We start from the raw sequence: 18,814 nt of genomic DNA, 5'->3' as shown, positions 1-18,814 counted from the left end.
CACAGCACACGCGGCAGGGAGGGAGCTAGGGATGAGTTCTAGCGCGATTTCTGAGGACAGATTGAATCAGGGTAGGAGAGGAGGGAGACTGACGGTGTCGCCAACGAGCCTGGCACAGCTGACTGGGTGAGTGGCTCAGTTTTGTGAGACACAACAGGGAAGGGCAGCAACGTGCAGAAGTGTGAGCACAACGGATCGCCAGTGTCCAGTGCTGCTAGGCCGCTCTGCCCGGGAGCGGGTTTCCTAGAGAGAGCCTGTGGGCTGGGTGGGAGAGGAGAGCAGGCTATAGGAGGCGGCCACTCTTCCAAGCTCTCGAGGGCGCAGGGTGGGAGCAGAGCAGTGGCAGGGTGAGGGAGACGGAAGCCAGGGTGGAGGGAGGGTGAGGGAGCCATGCTCACCTGCAGAGACAGGGCAGGAGGGAAGGCAGGAGGGAAGTGGAGATCACAGGGCCAGGGAGAGTGGACGAGACCATTAGGAAGGTTAAAGCTAAGCATATCCCCATAGACTCCAATATGGACAACAGTGTCATTTATTAATCTTCTGTGTAGAGATCACCTGTTGACTGCAAGAAGACTGTAAGAAGACTAGCTCAATTCATGCTTTACCAAGTATATCACAGTAACTAAGAGCCAACGCGCAATGTCGTTTACTTTGTGATAGGCCCTACCTAAGCATTTTACTGATTCTAACTCATTTGTCCTCCTACCAACACCCGAGGTAGGTGACTACTTCTATCTTTGTTTTACAAATGAGGAAAGTGAGGCACCAGAGGTTAAATAACTTGCCCAAGGCCACACAGATATAAGTGGAGGAACCAAGACCCAGCCGATGTAGTCTGGAGTTGGTGCTCTGGAGTCGATGCTGTGACCCAACACCGTGTCTCAATATGCCATCTGCAGTCATCACGACACAGCATGAATATCCACCCACAGTCAGTGTACTGTGTATGTTCTCAATCCTTTCGGTGGTCTTATAGTCAAAGATCTTATTTAAAAAAAAAAAAAAAAAACTTACTTTTAAAGCTCTTACCTGCAAAAATCAGATGGGAAGACATACAGGACTTCGTCTTTGGTTATTAATGGGTGAAAAGAATCTCCGTCTGTTCCATTAATCATATTGCACTTGTCTGTTGTCCACCAGTCAAGTGACCTGTAATTGATAAGCACAAGAAAGAGGAAAGATGAATCAAATTAGATTTTAGGTTCTCTTAAATGGTCAGGGCTTTACAGGATGTAAGTGTAGCTGGCTACCCACACTGTGTTATCCACACACAGACACAACAGTGTTAGGGATGAGATCAAGGGGGGAGAAAGTAGGCCCTTGGCCCCAGATTCATTTTCACAGAGACAATAGCCAAAAGCCCCTTTTTCCTTCCTCCAAAAAAGCTGTTTCCTACATAGACGTCTAGAAATGCTGGCTGACTTAAAGCAGCGATCCAATTCAGCGTTAACAACAGCCTTGTTCACAGCCAGTCCACAGACCAACAAACTCTGCATGGCTTAGTCGGGCTCTGTAATATTCATGACCGACTATTTACTCAGTCTGTCCTCTGAACAATTCTCTCTTCCAAAAATAGTGGAGGACTTCTCTTGGAATACAAGAAAGCTCAATCATAAAGTAACTTCATGCTCATGAAAAACAGTTGAGACAGCAGTTTTTTTTAAATTAAATTTTTAAAATAATGGTACATGCAATGGATTGAATGTTTATGACTCCCGTCTCTCCCCAAATTCATACATTGAAATCCTGACTCTCAAGTTGATGGTGTCAGCAGGTGGGGCCTTTGGGAGGTGATTAGGTCATGAGGACAGAGTCCTGATGAATGAGACTAGTTCCCGTATAAGAGGACCCAAGACTCCCTCACCCCTTCCACCATGCGAAGGTACAGTGAGAAGATATCATAGATGTGAGAAAATGGGCCCTCCCCAGGCACCGAATCTGCCAGTTCCTTGATCTTAGACTTCCCAGCCTCCAGAACTGTGAGAAATAAATTTCCATGTGTTTATAAGCCACTCAGGTAATTTGGTAATTTGTCATAGTAGTCTGAATGGACTAAAACAGTACAAAATGCAAAAGGAAGGAAAGGACAGGCAATAGATAGTAATTCTCCCAATTTCTGGCCAAGATGGCACTCTACGTGCACGAGCTCTTCCAAGTACAAACACAAAATAGAACACAAACATCTAGAGGATCCATACTATCCTTGAACACAAATGTTTCCATAGACAATAAAAAGATGATAAATGCAAAGTGGTGAGCAGGCCTAAAGCCACTGCCCTGCAGATCTGGGAATAAGGAGAAAGAACCAGAAGTTCAGCTTCTCAAGTTATTAAGAATTAAAAGTGGTCCACCGAAGGCTCGGAATCAGGGTCTAAGGGGCAGAGATTTCCTGCTCATCAAGTGAGGCCAAACAAAGCAGCTTCCAGCTGCCATGTGGATTTAAACCTGTGCAAAGCTTAGGGCTGGGGAGGCAGGAAGACGCAGACATAGCCTCAAACCAGAACCTGAGCCAAGCTGACTGTTGATTTCCCCACTATAACTGTGGGGAGGAGGTTCCCCTGTGCATGCTAGCTCTGGACTGGGGGTTCCAAAGCGGGCTGCATGGAGGCAGCTGCAAAGCTGTTATACAGGGAGAGGTAAGAGGATGGAGAGATAGGTAGGTAGCAAGTACACACACACACACACACACACACACACACACACACAGATAACAGACTAACTTCCCAACCAAAATAATTCTACAAATCAACATTAAAAATATATATATATTGAAGGGACTGGATACAGTGGCTCATCCCTGTAATCCCAGCACTTTCGGAGGCTGAGGTGGGAGGACCGTCTGAGGACAGGAATTGGAGTCCAGCCCAGGCAATAGCAAGACTTCATCTCTACAAAAAATAAGGAAAAAATAAGCAAAGCATGGTGGCGCATGCCTGTAGTCCCAGCTACTTGGGAGGCTGAGGCAGGAGGATCAGTTGCTTGAGCCCAGGAGTTGGAGGTTGCAGTGAGCTATGATGATGCCACTACACTCTAGCCTGGGCAACAGAGTAAGACCCTGTCTCAAAAAAAATTTTAATTTAAATTTAAAAATTGAAAGCAGTTTATGCTAAGGGACAGGCAACAAAATCAAGGTGAATTCACTCTAGAAGAGATTAAAGTAATAGAACAATCCAACTAATACTTTAAATAAATACATTGTTTAGTATCCTCAAAGAGATAAATAAAAGAATAACATCTTAAAAAAATAATGGAAAATTATTAAAATATAAAAAGGAAATAATGAAACGAGAGTAGAGAGATAAAAAATAGAAAATTAGAAATCTTGAAAACAAAAGGTAGTTTCCAAAAGAAAAACTCAATACAAAACTCTAGACAACACAGTTGAAAAGAGAATTGATGAATTGGAAGATAATTTCTAAGGAATATGCACAAATATAAACTCAGAAAAATGAAAAATTAAAGTATCAAGATACAGAGAATAGATTGAGAGGCTCCAATAAACATTAATAGAAGTTCAGGCTAGGGAGTGGGAAGAGTGAGAATGAGGTGAGTAACAGGGAAGCAGTAATTGACAGGATCATTGCTCAGAGTTTTCCAAAATTTAAGACAGACATGAGGGCTTGGATTGAAAGTATGCCTCATGGGCCAAACCAAATAAATAAAATAAATTCAAATCCGGTTGAGAACCATTGTACTAATGGATAATCTTTAGCAAGAACAAAAATAAACCCAGAGGGCAGATGTGAGCAGGATAAAAAATAATAATAAATTAACAAAATATGTTGCTAAATTCAGTTAAGTATTTATTATTAAAATAATAAATTTTTACATTTATATTTGACTTCCCAAGAAGGTTATAACAATTTATAGACAAGAACAGCAAGGAAGATGTGTACATTAAGAAATGGGTCAAGCCGGGCGAGGTGGCTCACGCCTGTAATCCTAGCACTCTGGGAGGCTGAGGTGGGAGGATTGCTGGAGGTCAGGAGTTCGAAACCAGCCTGAGCAAGAGTGAGACCCTGTCTCTACTATAAACAGAAAGAAATTAATTGGCCAACTAATATATATAGAAAAACTTAGCCGGGCATGGTGGCGCATGCCTGTAGTCCCAGCTACTTGGGAGGCTGAGGCAGGAGGATTACTTGAGCCTAGGAGTTTGAGGTTGCTGTAAGCTAGGCTGACACCACGGCACTCACTCTAGCCTGGGAAACAAAGCGAGACTCTGTCTCAAAAAAAAAAGAAATGGGTCAAGTTATTGCCTTGTTTAGAAGGAGAAGAGATAATAAATAGGTTTAGATTTTGTTGGAAAAATTATTGTTAGATGGGAATCATAAAAATCTAAAGTTGGAAAATAATATAAAAATAAGTCCAAATATATCAAATAATATATATTATATCACAGATATATCTATAATTACAATACGTATAAAAAAATTAAGCTGTGCTATTAAAAGACTGGAAAATAAGAGATCTGGTTTAAAATAAAATGTACTTACATCTTGTTTACAAGTAATTTCCTCCCAGCCTGGGACCCCGATCCCTCAGGCCCCTCTGAGGCAACACTCCTGCCAGTCCCCCCCATCCTTTCGGGGATCTTACGTACTGCAGGGTCTGTGTGTGTGTAAATATATGTTTGTGTACGTGTGTGCTTTTTAAAACTTAAACTCTAAATAGTTTAGACTCACAGGAAAGTTGTGGACCTAGTGCAGAGTTCCCCTATATTCTGCATTCAGCTTCTCCTACGATTAGCGTCTTATCTGTAGTACATTCGTTAGGACTAATGAAGGACTACTGACACCTTATTATTAACTGAAGCCTGTACTTTATCCAGATTCCCTTAGTTTTCCCTGATATCCTTTTTCTGTTCCAGAATCCATCCAGAATACATGACATTCAGTTTTCATATTTCGTTGGGTTTCTGCAATAGTTTATCACACTTTCCTCGTATTGACGACCTTGGCAGTTTTGAGGAGTACTCAACCCAGGTATCTTGTAAAATACCCCTCCCTTTTGGATTTGTTTGGTCATCTTTGGAGAAAAATATACCAATAACCCACAAACACAAAATTAAATTAAAAAGAGAACCTCTCCCTCACTCCTCAAAGCAAGTGGTTTGGAAAGTATTTGTGCTATGGCTGCTACACAGCACTCAGTGACTATGTAGGAGTGAGGCTTTTCCCTGGCTATGTAACCCGTGCTTGACTATTATAAATCTACAAATCACTAATATTTCATTTGTTATATGTTTATCCCTATCTTGATTTGTAAAATAATAATTACAAGAATATTTATATATTTAGACATTTTTCATCTAAAAAGTGAATGCTTTTATTAATTAAAAAATTTTGCTTAATTTTTTTTTTTTTTTTTTTTTGAGACAGAATCTTGCTCTGTCACCCCGGCTAGAGTACAGTGGTCATCATAGCTCACGGCAACCTCAAACTCCTGGGCTCAAGCGATCCTCCTTCCTCAGCCTCCTGAGTAGCTAGGACTACAGGCATGCACCACCATGCCCGACTAATTTCTGTATTTTTAATAGAGACAGGGTCTCACTCTTGCTCAGGCTGGTCTTAAACTCCTGAGCTCAAGCAACCCTCCCGTCTCGGCCTCCCAGAGTGCCAGGATTACAGGCGTGAGCCACCGTGCCTGGTGCCAATGTTTTTAAACAATGCAAAAGTTGAAATTCAACTGAAATGAAAATTGAAAAAATAATCACACTGATAAATCATTAGACTTACGTCTTTCCATTCCATTCCACAATCTTTGTAAAGTTAAGGTAATTGTCTTCCCCAGTTAGAAAAACATAGTCTCCATCATTAGTCCCATTTTTCTGAAAATAAGTAAATATGATAATTTAAAGCAACTGTGACAGTTAATTTGAGGCTACCGTGCCCTGTTGTTGGTCAAACACTAGCCCAGTGAGGTATTCTACAGATGTGATTAACACCTACAGTCGGTTAACATTAAGTAAAGAAGATTCCCCTCTACAATGCAAGTGGGTGGTGGGTGGCTTCCACCTAGTCAGTTCAAAGCCTTAAAAACAGAAAACAGGATTTCCTGGATCAGAAAGGCCTTGAGGGAACCTTTGTATCTCTCAGTAGATGAGGGTAAGGCTCTTGAACAGGCAGAGCCAAAAAATAACTACAGAGTTAAAGTTGGGCAAACTCATCACAATCCCAGGGCCCACCCCAATCTAATATTTTCTTCCTGAGGTTAACTTTGTCTTTTGCCAACTTCCCAACTACCCATTTTACTCAAGTTCCCCCCCTCAAGAAAAAAGGCTTTCTGATTTTTCACATACTCTACACAGGGTCCCCAGCCTATGGTCCTCTACATTATATATTACAATGTAATAATAATAGAAATAAAGTGCATAAAAAATGTAAAGCACTTGAATCATCCCAAAACCATCCCCCTCCTCCCTGGTCTATGGAAAAATTGTCTTCCATGAAAACAGCCCCTGGTGCCAAAAAGGTTGGGGGCCACAGCACAAGGCATCTAGCCTTCAGGTCATTTTAGTCTATATGACACCCAAAGTCACAACAATATCTGGCTTGGGGTGCCCTGTCCCCATGGTCAGCGGAACAAACAGGCACTGAAAAGAAAAATCAACTCACCCCGTAGAACAGGCCAAAATAGGGAGAGATGTCGGGTCTGAAAGGATGGATGAGAGACATGATCACATCCTTGTAGCCCCAGAGCAACTCATGCACCGTGTGGGTCACGAAGAGCTTCTGTTCGTAGGTCTTCAGTATGGCCTCGATGATCTCCCTGAGGAAGCGGACCTGGAACCACTGCATGGCGGTCTGAAGGGCAGAGGCGGGTTGAGACAGCAGTGCAAACACCCCCCAAACACCCCTGTCCACGCCCTCCTACTGCCCCTCAAAGATGGGGCTGGAAACTCAAAATGTAAAGGTTGAGATTAAACAGCTGAAAAATCAGTCAGTGAGCTCCTCTCTGGCTGCATGTGGAAGGGCAAGACTCTTCAGCTGCTGTCCTTTCTGACCTTGGCATCCCCATTTGCAGGCTCTGAGCTATCCAGACACCAGAGACGGGGCAAAGCGCTTGTAAACATGTTGGCATCTTTGGGCACAAGGTGGTGCCACCTCCCTCCTGGGCGGGGCCCTCACTATGAACCCTACACGCCTGGGCAGCAGGGCAGGCCCAGATCTGGGATCCAATATTCTCCAGGTCCTCGGTCCACCATCGGTGTCCAGCGACATACGGAGCAGGGTTAGGGTGGGAGCCTCAGAAGGGGCTGCTGCAGGTGAGTAAGAAAGTGTCCTGGGTCTCAGTATAGCACAGGTGTGGAACAGGTGTCACTGTTAGGCAGAATCGCCTTTATAAACAGAGCCCAGTGCAATCACGGCAGCCTGCGATCAACAGCTCAGTCTGTGGTTTCTATTTGAAAAGGGGAGGAGTCAACTTATACATTTAGAGAATATAAAATCCAAGATAGAAATCTGAGCTAAGAAGTGGTACGGGCCGGGCGCGGTGGCTCACGCCTGTGATCCCAGCACTCTGGGAGGCCGAGGTGGGGGGATTGCTCAAGGTCATGAGTTCAAAACCAGCCTGAGAAAGAGTGAGACTCCATCTCTACTAAAATAGAAAGAAATTAATTGACCAACTAAAAATATATAGAAAAAACTAGGTGGGCATGGTGGTGCATGCCTGTAGTCCCAGCTACTTGGGAGGCTGAGGCAGGAGGATCGCTTGAGCCCAGAAGTTTGAGGTTGCTATGAGCTGGGCTGATGCCACAGCACTCTAGCCCAGGCAACAGAGTGAGACTCTGTCTCAAAAAAAAAAAAAAGAAGTGGTATGCAAATTACATTGCTGAACAATGTAATTTGAATGTCATTTGCAAGAGGCAAATAAATACTTTTTAAATTACTAGCTACCAAAAAAATCCGAGGGGCTTATTTATTTGCACAAGTGCTAATCCCAAACACACAAGAAGAAATTGTGAAAACAAATCCTAAAATTTGCATTTTTGTCATCATTGGAAAAGACCTTGTTTGATTGATTGATCTTAGAAAAAAGTCTAAGATGGACTTTAAAGAAGGGGAAAATGTATTTTTCTTTTTATATATGTATACTTTCAGCATAACTTAATAGCTCTTAAATGTAAAATTGTAATAGCATTAACTTAACTTTTTCCTTTCTTCACAATCCACAATAATGATACCAAAAGGCCTACTCACCAATACAGGAATATTTAATGTTCTAATTAAGTCAATTTTAGGGTCTCCAACAGATTGGTTTCGTTCAAAAACATAGGCCTTGTTGCTAACAGCAGAAATTGTTGTTCCATTATCTCCAAATTGAATATTTGCTTTGTTTCTGAGTTCCCTAAAGGAAAAAAAAAAGGATTTGATTTGAAAATAGGCACCACTTTAGTAAGCAATACTTCTCCTTTCTTTGAACATCAAAGTTACATTTTCAATATAACATTATACAGAGAGAGACTGCAAACACTAAGCCCTTAAAAACAGGAGATTAAAGCTGTAATGATGGAAGGAAATACGGCCTAGGATAGTCTTCTCAAAAAACTGTTGTTTTCACTCTTTCCACCCATGATTGAGGAAATACAACAGTCAAGGTGCACCTTGACCAAGGAATTGAAGTCAATAAACTCCCTCCTGGGTTAAGGTTTGGTCCTGAAATATTTTCAAAATTTTCAGTTCAGTTTATAGATTGTTGGAATTTCAATTTATTTACCAATGTCATTTTATTTCTAACTTGAATTCAGTTAAAAATTTGTTTTTTAAAAATCAATGTCCTCCCAGCACTCTAGGACAAGGTGGGAGGATTGCTTGAGGTCATGAGTTTTAGACCAGCCTGAGCAAGAGCAAGACCCTGTCTCCACAAAAAAAATAGAAAAATTAGCCAGGTGTGATGGTACGCACACCTGTAGTCCCAGCTACTCAGGAGGCTGAGGCAGGACGATCGCTTGAGCCCAGGAGTGTGAGGTTACAGTGAGCTATAATGATGCCACTGCACTCTAGGCTGGGTGACAGAGACTCTGTCTCAAAAAAAAAAAAAAAAAATCGATGCCCAAGGCTCAGTAAATTAGAGCTCACTCCCATTTCTGACATGCAGTTCAGTTTGGTTCAAGTCAGTGTCCCCGGATGTGGCCTTAGGAAGCTCGTAGAAAGCGTGCGGTGCCAGGGCTGGGCCCAGAGCGAGTGTGAGTGAGGACTCACCATCAAGGGCTGCCAAGATACTCAGTAATCAAAATCAATATTTTAATGTACTATTTGTTAAAATCAAAATTAGTGCCGAAAATTCATGATGAACAAAATATGAAAATTTTAAATAAAAGCACAATCTGATCTTTTGTGTATCACATGCCTCAGGCTAGTCCTGGCCATGCCCGGGACACAGTAGATGTTCAGTGATCCCAGTGTCTATTCCTTCTCTCTCTGCTCGCCTCTCCTCCTTCCTCCTCCATGCAGGGATAGTGGCACTGTAGCCACGAGTCACATGTGATCACTGACCACTTCAACTCTCAAAAACAATACCAAAAAAATGTAAAATATCTCCTTACCTTTTTAATATCAACTACATTTTTGAAATGATGCTATTTTACATATAATGAATACAATAAAAATATATATATATAGTTTTGGTTTTTTTATTTTGAGACAGAGTCTCACTCTGTTGCCCGGGCTAGAGTGCCCTGGCATCAGTCTAGCTCACACCAACCTCAAACTCCTGGGCTCAGGCAATCCTCCTGCCTCAGCCTCCCGAGTAGCTGGGACTACAGGCAGGCGCCACCATGCCCGGCTAATTTTTTCCATATATTTTTAGTTGTCCAATTAATTTCTTTCTATTTTTAGTAGAGACGGGGGTCTCGCTCTTGCTCAGGCTGGTTTCGAACTCCTGACCTTGAGCGATCCTACTGCCTCGGCCTCCCAGAGTGGTAGGATTACAGGTGTGAGCCGCTGCGCCCAGCCAAAAGTATATTATTAAAATTAATTTCACCTGTTTCTTTTTCTTTTTTTGAATATATTGGCCAACTCACTAGCATACAAAAAGATATTTAACACTTACTATATTTGTGTCCTATGGTTTTAAACAATTTCTCCACTGTGTCCTGTGGACTTAAACCATGGCTGAAGACGTCCCACTCACTCAGCCCTGCACACTGGCGACTCTGAGCCTGCTGTGGGCCACGGCCCCTTTGGTGCCCTACACAGAGCCTCTGGGCTCTTTCTCAGAGCAACACTTTCAAATATAGAGAACAAATGCCCAGGATTACAAAGGAAGCCAATTATATTGAAATACAGTTTTCATTTAAAAATCTGTGATATGGCAATATGTGTGCCTATTTATTAACACTTTTAAGATGTAGCAGCAGGTTGAATAGTTACTATAATGTTGAGGTATTTACGAATATAAATGATATTCCAGACAGCTATAATGAGGGCCAACAATACCTGTGTTTCCATTAGAGGCGTGAACTAGAATAAAAGTTTAAGGGTCACTCCCCGCCCCACCGGCTGACTGAACAGACCAAAGGAATACCCTAAAACTAAATTTCCAGCCATGAGGAGGGAGGTCAAACATGCCTTATCATGCCCTCCTCTTTTCTTGGGGACTTTCTTTGTAACCCATTAACAGGCCTAATGGTATGCAAGACACACCTGCAGGTCCTCAATTTACACAATGAATCTATGTCCAGTGGTGGGTCTCTGATCACAGCTCCTTAAGTTAAAACCTTCCAAGCCTTTAGACAAAGCTTCATGTTTTTAACCAATTACAATCCAAAGAATCTTTAAACCCACCTGTAACCTATAAGCCCTTGCTTCGAGATGGCCCACCTTTTCCAGCCAAGCCAATGTCTGCCTCCCACGTATAGATTTATGACTTTACCTGTAACCCCCGTCTCCCTGACATGTAAAACCAAACTGTAGCCCAGCCACAGCGAGTCCACTTGCTCAAAGCTTCTGGAGCATGGCTCTGGGTCATGGCCCTCAAATGTGGTTCTGAGTAAATATCTTTAAAATATTTTACAGAGTTTGGCTTATTTTTGCGTTAACAGAGGTGAGGTCACTGCTAACACTGCTGTGGTCTGTTGTATACATTTATACTTAAAGGAAACGCTAAATGTCAGTGAGAGGGTAGGGAAAAGCAAATGTAGTTTTTCCCCACCCAAGCCATAGACAACCCTGAAATCTACCCAGTGAGCCCTTAGGGATCCATGGATCCCAGGTCAAGAGTCCCATAAAATATTCCTGCACTTTCATCAGAAGTGAATCCGCTGAGGTCCCTAACAAATGGGCACAGGGCGGGAGTGTGGGGACAAGCGGACCGGGCTCTGCTTCTAGAATTTGTTGCCAGGACACAGCCAGGAGAGCCCACCTGCGCCCACAGCCACGGCTGCCCCAAAGACAGCTCGGCAGAAGAATATTGAGATTTCTGTGGGTTATGATTAGAAATCTAAGTCTTTTCCTTTCAAGTAACAAGGATAATGATCACAGGAACAGGCCAGCAGGCCCAGAAGGAAAATTGTTCATTACAGTTTTTCTTTAGTTCTCAGTTGAGGTTTATTCCTGCCAGGAGGCGGGGTCTCCCTCTCAGCCTGAGGAATTTAGTTTTAAAAACAATAACAAATAGCAGGACAGCCTGGGACACAGACTTGCTCTACCCAGTACGTGGTTTCTTCAGGCTTAAAACACATACACAAGTGCTTTTTAAAATGAGGACGAAGGTGTTTTCTTAAAATTCCTTTATATAGCAACAGGGTTCATCTTTATAGTTCTGCATATTGATGTGTACAGATAATTAATGCAGTAAGAATAAGAGGAACCAATTATCACTAATTATGCTCTAGGCACTAGTCTAGGCACTTCATAAATACTGACTCACCGGCTCACTTAGTCCTCATAACAGTCATACAGAGGAGGACCTATTCTTATCCTCATTTTATAGATAAGGAAACTGAGGCACAGATAACTAGCAAGTCACAGAGGCGGGATTCGAAACAGGCCATCTGACTCCAGAGCCGGAACAAGAGCTCCTAAGGCAAGGATCAGGATTTTTAAATATCTGTATTCCCAGCACTGAGAATGGTACCGACTCATAACAAATGAATCAGGCGGCAATAATTCATTAAGTAATCGATATGGGATTATGAGGCACGCTCACCATTTAGCAGGTCTGAAGAAGAAAGACCTTGCTGTCTGTTTCCACTACTCATCTTTTTTTTTAACTCGGTAAGGAGAGACTTACTGGAAAGATCACTGCACTAGGGGATGGAATGTTAGTTGCCACAGGGAAAATGCTCTGACCCAGGCGCCCCCCTCTTACTAACTTTTTTAAAACCCATTAAGGCAATCCCGAGTCCCCAGTGTTTGGAACTGACGATGACCACCAGAGACTCCAACTAACTTTCCTGCCATGTGGTCATCACTCATGCCAAGCATGGGCAGGAGTGGACAAGAAACAGAAAGAACCATCCTGGACCAACAATAAATTTTGGAAACTGGTTTAAAACTAGGTATGTGGAGCAGCGAAATGGGTAAAGGCCCTAAAATTCACTAAAGAATATCAAGCGGTGACATTAAAAGGGTCAGGAGTGGGGAGCAGCTCCACAGGATCGATAAGCACATTCCGCCAGCTCAGGAGGAAGCCAGTGCGTCTCTGACCACAGCAGGCTGAACTCAGCCCGCCCACAAAGCCACCCCTGCTGAGGCCTCACACATGCCTGCAAAAAGGCAGCAGCATTTCAGACAGCAGGGGACCAAAAGCCCTGCTCCCGCACAGCCCCCAGGGCAGCACTCGCAGGGGCCACGGTGGGGACATTCCACATCCCCACGCGGCAGGGAGGCAGTCAGGACTCACCTGTAGGTGTACGGCCCCACTTCCTCTAAGCGGGGGGCCTCCCCTCTGAGGACCTCCTCTGGATTGGTGACATTGAAGAAATAGAACTGGGTGTACACGGGTAGAGGGGGCTTCTCCCAGGAGTCAAAGAGCTCCGTGCCGTTCCTTAGCACGATATTCTAGGAAAGGAAACCAAAAGGGCATTCACAAAACGGTAAGGCGGCTGGCTCTGAACACAGGAGGCAGGGGGAGGGAGGCTCCTAACTGGGATGGCCTCGCTCATTCCACAGGCCTTCAGCGGCAGCCTCCTGAGAACACGGCGTGTCTGCACCCGCAGGCCCACAGCCCTGCCAAGTCACAGAAGGCCTGCAGTCACTATCTGAAAAGGAAGCTGCTAGAGACATAGCTATGGGAAGAAACACGGTGTCACCAAAAGGGAGGCCACAGACTGAGGCCCTACTGGCTGGATTAGCCTTGAAGATCCCCTGATGGTCTAGCTTCCGTAGAAGTCAGGCTCTTCTGCAAAGCACCATCCACCCCAAGGTGAGAAGGGAACAAGGAGACGGGCCAGGAAGGCCAGTGCTGGTCCTTCCTTCTGAGGTGGAGCCACACCCATCCCTAACCCTCCACAGCAGGCCTTGGCATGCATTTCGTGTTCGGTCTCCCCAGACCATATAGCAGAGACTCAGCCCTGTTTCAAGGACCAGGAGGATGAGCCTCAGTCCACAATCCTCCTTTCGCTTCCCACCTCGTTAGGTGTTAGGAGCTGAATCATGTCCTCCACCCTAAATTCAGGGGTTGACATCCTAACCCCCAGCACATCAGAATGTGACTGTATTTGGAATGGAGGTAAGAGCCTTTAAAGAGGTGATGAAGGCTAAATGAGGTCATGACCATGGTCTTATGACCGGTGTTCTTTTTTCTTTGGAGACAGAGTCTCACCCTGTTGCCCAGGCTAGAGTGCCGTGGCGTCAGCCTGGCTCACAGCAACCTCAAACTCCGGGGCTCAAGCGATCCTCCTGCCTCAGCCTCCCGAGTAGCTGGGACTACAGGCATGCGCCACCATGCCCGGCTAATTTTTTCCATATATTTTTAGTTGTCCAATTAATTTCTTTCTATTTTTAGTAGAGACAGGGTCTAGCTCTTGCTCAGGCTGGTCTCAAACTCCTGACCTCAAGCAATCCTCCCTCCTCGGCCTCCCAGAGTGCTAGGATTACAGGCGTGAGCCACCGCGCCCGGCCTAGGACCGGTGTCCTTACAAGAGGAGGACACTGGGACACAGACGTGCACGGAGGGAAGCCCAGGTGAAGACAGGGAGAAGACAGCTACCGGCGGGCCAAGCAGAGAGGCCTCAGGAAAACCAACCCTGCCAGCACCTTGACCTCAGGCTTCCCGCACCCAGACTGAGACCCACTTCTGTTTCTCGAGCCACCCAGCGTGTGGTTTGCTCCAGCGGCCCCAGCAAACCAGCACGCCAGGGCTTCCCTGGGAGAGGATATCCCCGCCCCACCCCCACTGACTTCGGGCGTGGCCACATGGCTAGATTTGGCCACAGGACATGGTGGAATGTCAACGCTGGTGTGCAGCAGAGGCCGTGAGATGCGTGGCGTGTTCCCGCCAGCCTTCCGGGAGCCGCCACCCTCTGCCAAGAGCAGAGCAGGCGCTGGGCACTCTTGACCCCTCAGCGCGCCCTAAAGCGGGCATGGGCAGCCCAGACCTGAGGTTGAGCAGAGCCCGGCGTCCCGCCAGCTCGGCCGAGCCAGTGGGTTTCAGCGGCAGCCCGCAGCCGCCGGCGTGTGCAAGCCAGAGGCGCCTGGGCGGTAGCGAGTTGGCCACCTGGCGGCAGCCCACAGTGCCCCGGCTAGCGAGCAGAGATCCGACACCCAGCAGTCCTAACAGTCTCCAGTCTGTTCCTGGAGAGAAACCTTGTTATTTGTACAGCAGGAACTACTCAAGGGCACAAGAAAGACAAAAGCACAAACCAAAAAATAAACAAACCAAACCTTGAACAGTGATTCCTTTGAATGTTTGGAATTTGGATCACTGTCATTCTCACCTTGACAAGATTTTGTCTTTTCTAACTTTTTAATAATGAACAGAAAAAAAATTAACATTGAGAAAATTTTAAAAAAAGAAAATCAAACAAGGAGAACAGGGTCCACTGAGACAGTGTCAGGCCTTTCCGAGAGCCAGATGGCACACACACCACCTGCCACCCTCTGCAGTGAGGCTCTGAGCGACACTAAACAAAGGGACCGGCTTCAGACCACGTGGGTAGAACAAAGTCCAGGTCTCCCGTTTAATAGAAACAATGTTGCAAGAGAAAATCCCCCAAGAATCTCTGCGGGGGAGGGGGGAATGACTATAGAATAAATGAATGTAGAAAACTAAACAAATCAAAGCCCGTCATCCGGAGGACTGGCAGTAAATAAATCCACGCCCACGAACTGGCCGTGTCCTAGAGTGGGGATTACTCACGGTTTGGCATCCCTGCAGACTCCTGTCCAACGATACATTGCCCAAAGACTATTGGTCTTTTCTGAGTTGCCATCAGATGGATGAGACAAACAAATTTAAAGACAAACCATGAAATCCCTTTCCTCCGGCCTCCGGGGCCAGCTCCGGACTCTCCTTAGCAACGCCTCCCCCCTGCTGCCCCCCTGCTGCCCCCTGCTGCCCCCTGCTGCCCCCCTGCTGCCCCCTGCTGCCTGCACCCTGCTGCCCCCTGCTGCCCCCCTGCTGCCCCCTGCTGCCTGCGCCCTGCTGCCCCCTGCTGCCTGCACCCTGCTGCCCCCTGCTGCCCCCTGCTGCCTGCGCCCTGCTGCCCCCTGCTGCCTGCGCCCTGCTGCCCCCTGCTGCCTGCACCCTGCTGCCCCCCTGCTGCCCCCTGCTGCCTGCGCCTGCACCCTGCTGCCCCCTGCTGTCCCCCTGCTGCCCCCCTGCTGTCCCCCTGCTGCCCCCTGCTGTCCCCCTGCTGCCCCCCTGCTGTCCCCTGCTGCCCGTGCCTGCACCCTGCTGCCCCCGTTGCCCCCTGCTGCCCCCTGCTGTCCCCCTGCTGCCCCCCTGCTGTCCCCTGCTGCCCCCTGCTGCCCCCTGCTGCCCCCCTGCTGCCCCCCTGCTGCCCCCTGCTGCCCCCCTGCTGCCCCCTGCTCCCCGCGCCTGCACCCTGCTGCCCCCTGCTCCCCGCGCCTGCACCCTGCTGCCCCCTGCTGCCCCCTGCTGCCCGCACCTGCACCCTGCTGCCCCCTGCTGCCCCCTGCTGCCCCCTGCTGCCCGCGCCTGCACCCTGCTGCCCCCTGCTGCCGGCGCCTGCACCCTGCTGCCCCCTGCTGCCCCCTGCTGCCCCCTGCTGCCCGCACCTGCACCCTGCTGCCCCCCTGCTGCCCCCTGCTGCCCACGCCTGCACCCTGCTGCCCCCTGCTGCCCGCGCCTGCACCCTGCTGCCCCCCTGCTGCCCCCTGCTGCCCCCCTGCTGCACCCTGCTGCCCCCCTGCTGCCCCCTGCTGCCCACGCCTGCACCCTGCTGCCCCCTGCTGCCCCCCTGCTGCACCCTGCTGCCCCCCTGCTGCCCCCTGCTGCCCACGCCTGCACCCTGCTGCACCCTGCTGCCCCCCTGCTGCACCCTGCTGCCCCCCTGCTGCCCACGCCTGCACCGTGCTGCCCCCTGCTGCCAGCGCCTGCACCCTGCTGCCCCCCTGCTGCCCCCTGCTGCCCCCCTGCTGCCCCCTGTTGCCCGCGCCTGCACCCTGCTGCCCCCGTTGCCCCCTGCTGCCCCCTGCTACCCCCTGCTGCCCCCCTGCTGCCCACGCCTGCACCCTGATGCCCCCTGCTGCCCCCTGCTGCCCGCACCTGCACCCTGCCCTGGGCCGGGAGAGGCCTAAGCAGCACCTCAGGCAGATACTGAAGAGCTCTGTGGTCTTTCCTCTCCTCTCCGGAATCGAAGTCTATGCTGTTTGAGGAGCAGCAAGGACTCAGGCTCACAGTGCAAGAAAACAATAGTCCTAGGAAGAGCGCACGGTTGACAAGGTGTGACGCGGAAGCCCGGAAGGTTAAAAGCCGTTCTCTACTTAGAGTCCGAGCTGGCCTGGAATTCGTGCAACTTTTCTCCACTCTCCCATCCTACCTCTTCAGACACCTCAAGAAAACGGGCACACTATATGACACCGCTTAGTTATGCAAGTTAAATGGCGGAGTCTCCAGAGCGCCTGTCAGCCTAAGATGAGCCACAGAGGCCACTCTCCAAAGCAGAGCTTATTTGGGAAGAGCAGGACCCGCAGCCTGGTACCCTGCTGTGTCAGACAGTGGGCGCATCCCAGGGGCTCAGGGCAAGAGGGACGATTTGCTTTGCTTTTATTTTATTTTTTAAGACAAAGTCTCGCTTTGTTGCCCAGGCTAGAGTGAGTGCTGTGGCGTCAGCCTCGCTCACAGCAACCTCACACTCCTGGGCTCAAGCAATCCTTCTGCCTCAGCCTCCCGAGTAGCTGGGACTACAGGCATGCGCCACCATGCCCGGCTAATTTTTTCTATATATATTAGTTGGCCAATTAATTTCTTTCTATTTATAGTAGAGACGGGGTCTCGCTCTTGCTCAGGCTGGTTTCGAACTCCTGACCTCGAGCGTTCTGCCCGCCTCAGCCTCCCAGAGTGCTAGGATTACAGGCGTGAGCCACCGCCCAGCCTGAAGCTTTGCTTTTAAAGACTAAGCCGTTTTGAAACAAAGACCACTGCTTACGGGGCTTGTAGGAGCCGGCGTTAGCTCACGGGTGCAGACAGACATTGGTAGGCAAGGGGCCCTGGGCAGGGCTTATCTGTAGCACCGCAGTTTGAGGAATTCCTTGCATAGTTCCGTCATAGGCAGAGGCACAAGTATGCGAGGGTCCCTCCTTCCCCGCATCCCAGCTCCACTTTGTTAGGGTTTGACATTAACGACCCATTTTGATACAAATAACTGTCATACACCTAAAAACAGGTCAGTGCCATGAATTTAACCTACCTAAAACTGACATGTCAAGGTCTGCTATGAGCAGGTCTAACACGTAAATCATTACCTTGTCTTCTATAGGGTTCTAAAGGCCCAGGGATGCTTAACAAGTTGTCTGGTTTCATTAAAGTAAGGATCTCTTTTTCTTGTACATAAGTTTCCAGGAAACGGCAAAACAATAATAATTTTCCCTTCTACAGGAATTCCTTGAGTATCCCTCCAACTGGACAAATCGTCTCTTCCTTTGAACCCCATAACACCTGATGTAGAAATCTCCTAGGAAAAAGCAGTCAGGACAGAAAACATCTTCTAAAAATTGAAGTTAACAGGAATCAACCTGAAGCAGATGAAATTAGCAAACTAAAAGGAGAAGGAAAGGGCAGCTCTTCAATCAACATGGCAGCAGGCCGAGTTGACGCTGGCCTCTCAAAGCAGGAGGTGCTGCTCCACAAAGAAAGCACACTTAGTTTTTGTTTTGTTTTTTCCTTTAATACTCCCCACAGTGCCTAGGACAATGCACTTTCTGGAGAAATATTTGCTCAGTTGATGAAACTATGTCGAGTCACTATAGTTGACTGTAGGTTCCATTCCACACTGGCTCCCATTAGCGCTTGCAAAACAGGAGAGAAGAATCCGGTAAGAGGTGAACAGAGAGGGGCAGAGAAGGGCCATGGGGGGGGGGTGGCAGGGGCAGCCCCAGGCTGTACACAATTCGCATCAGCTGTGAGTTTGGCAAGCTGTCAAGGACTGTTTTTATTGTTTTATTGTTGTTAAGGGTTTGTAATTCTGAGGTGATTTTCTTTACCTGAGCAAATAGATGAGATCCCAAGTTCTTTTTCACTCTAAAATTCCCCACCCATCATAACGCTTCTCACTGCACAACCCCTCCTCACCCTCCTCTCCCTCCCCTCCAGGCCAGGCTGGTCTTGGGAAGTCATTCTCTCATCACTACTGTCAATCCTGCCATTCTGTGTACCCTTCTTCCCTCAAGGTTCCTTCTGACCTGGT

The 18,814-nt window shown here is 47.5% G+C and overlaps 1 protein-coding gene across 1 annotated transcript in view; it reads right to left on the bottom strand.

Moving 5' to 3' along the window:
- Positions 1-18,814, bottom strand: part of SCARB2 (scavenger receptor class B member 2) — a 54,146-nt gene that overhangs the window by 15,919 nt on the left and 19,413 nt on the right. Inside the window, exons 2-6 of the mRNA XM_012744175.3 lie at positions 12,847-13,004; positions 8,202-8,349; positions 6,618-6,806; positions 5,739-5,830; positions 1,030-1,149 (exon numbers count right to left, since the gene is read on the bottom strand). Coding sequence (XP_012599629.1) covers positions 1,030-1,149; positions 5,739-5,830; positions 6,618-6,806; positions 8,202-8,349; positions 12,847-13,004 — 707 coding nt within the window. The remainder of the gene's footprint in view (positions 1-1,029; positions 1,150-5,738; positions 5,831-6,617; positions 6,807-8,201; positions 8,350-12,846; positions 13,005-18,814) is intronic.

The sequence above is a fragment of the Microcebus murinus genome, chromosome 26 (genome assembly GCF_040939455.1).
Source record: "Microcebus murinus isolate Inina chromosome 26, M.murinus_Inina_mat1.0, whole genome shotgun sequence".
Taxonomy (NCBI): Eukaryota; Metazoa; Chordata; class Mammalia; order Primates; family Cheirogaleidae; genus Microcebus; species Microcebus murinus.
Note: the sequence above shows the minus strand (reverse complement) of the source record. Positions and strands in the feature narration are given on the sequence as shown.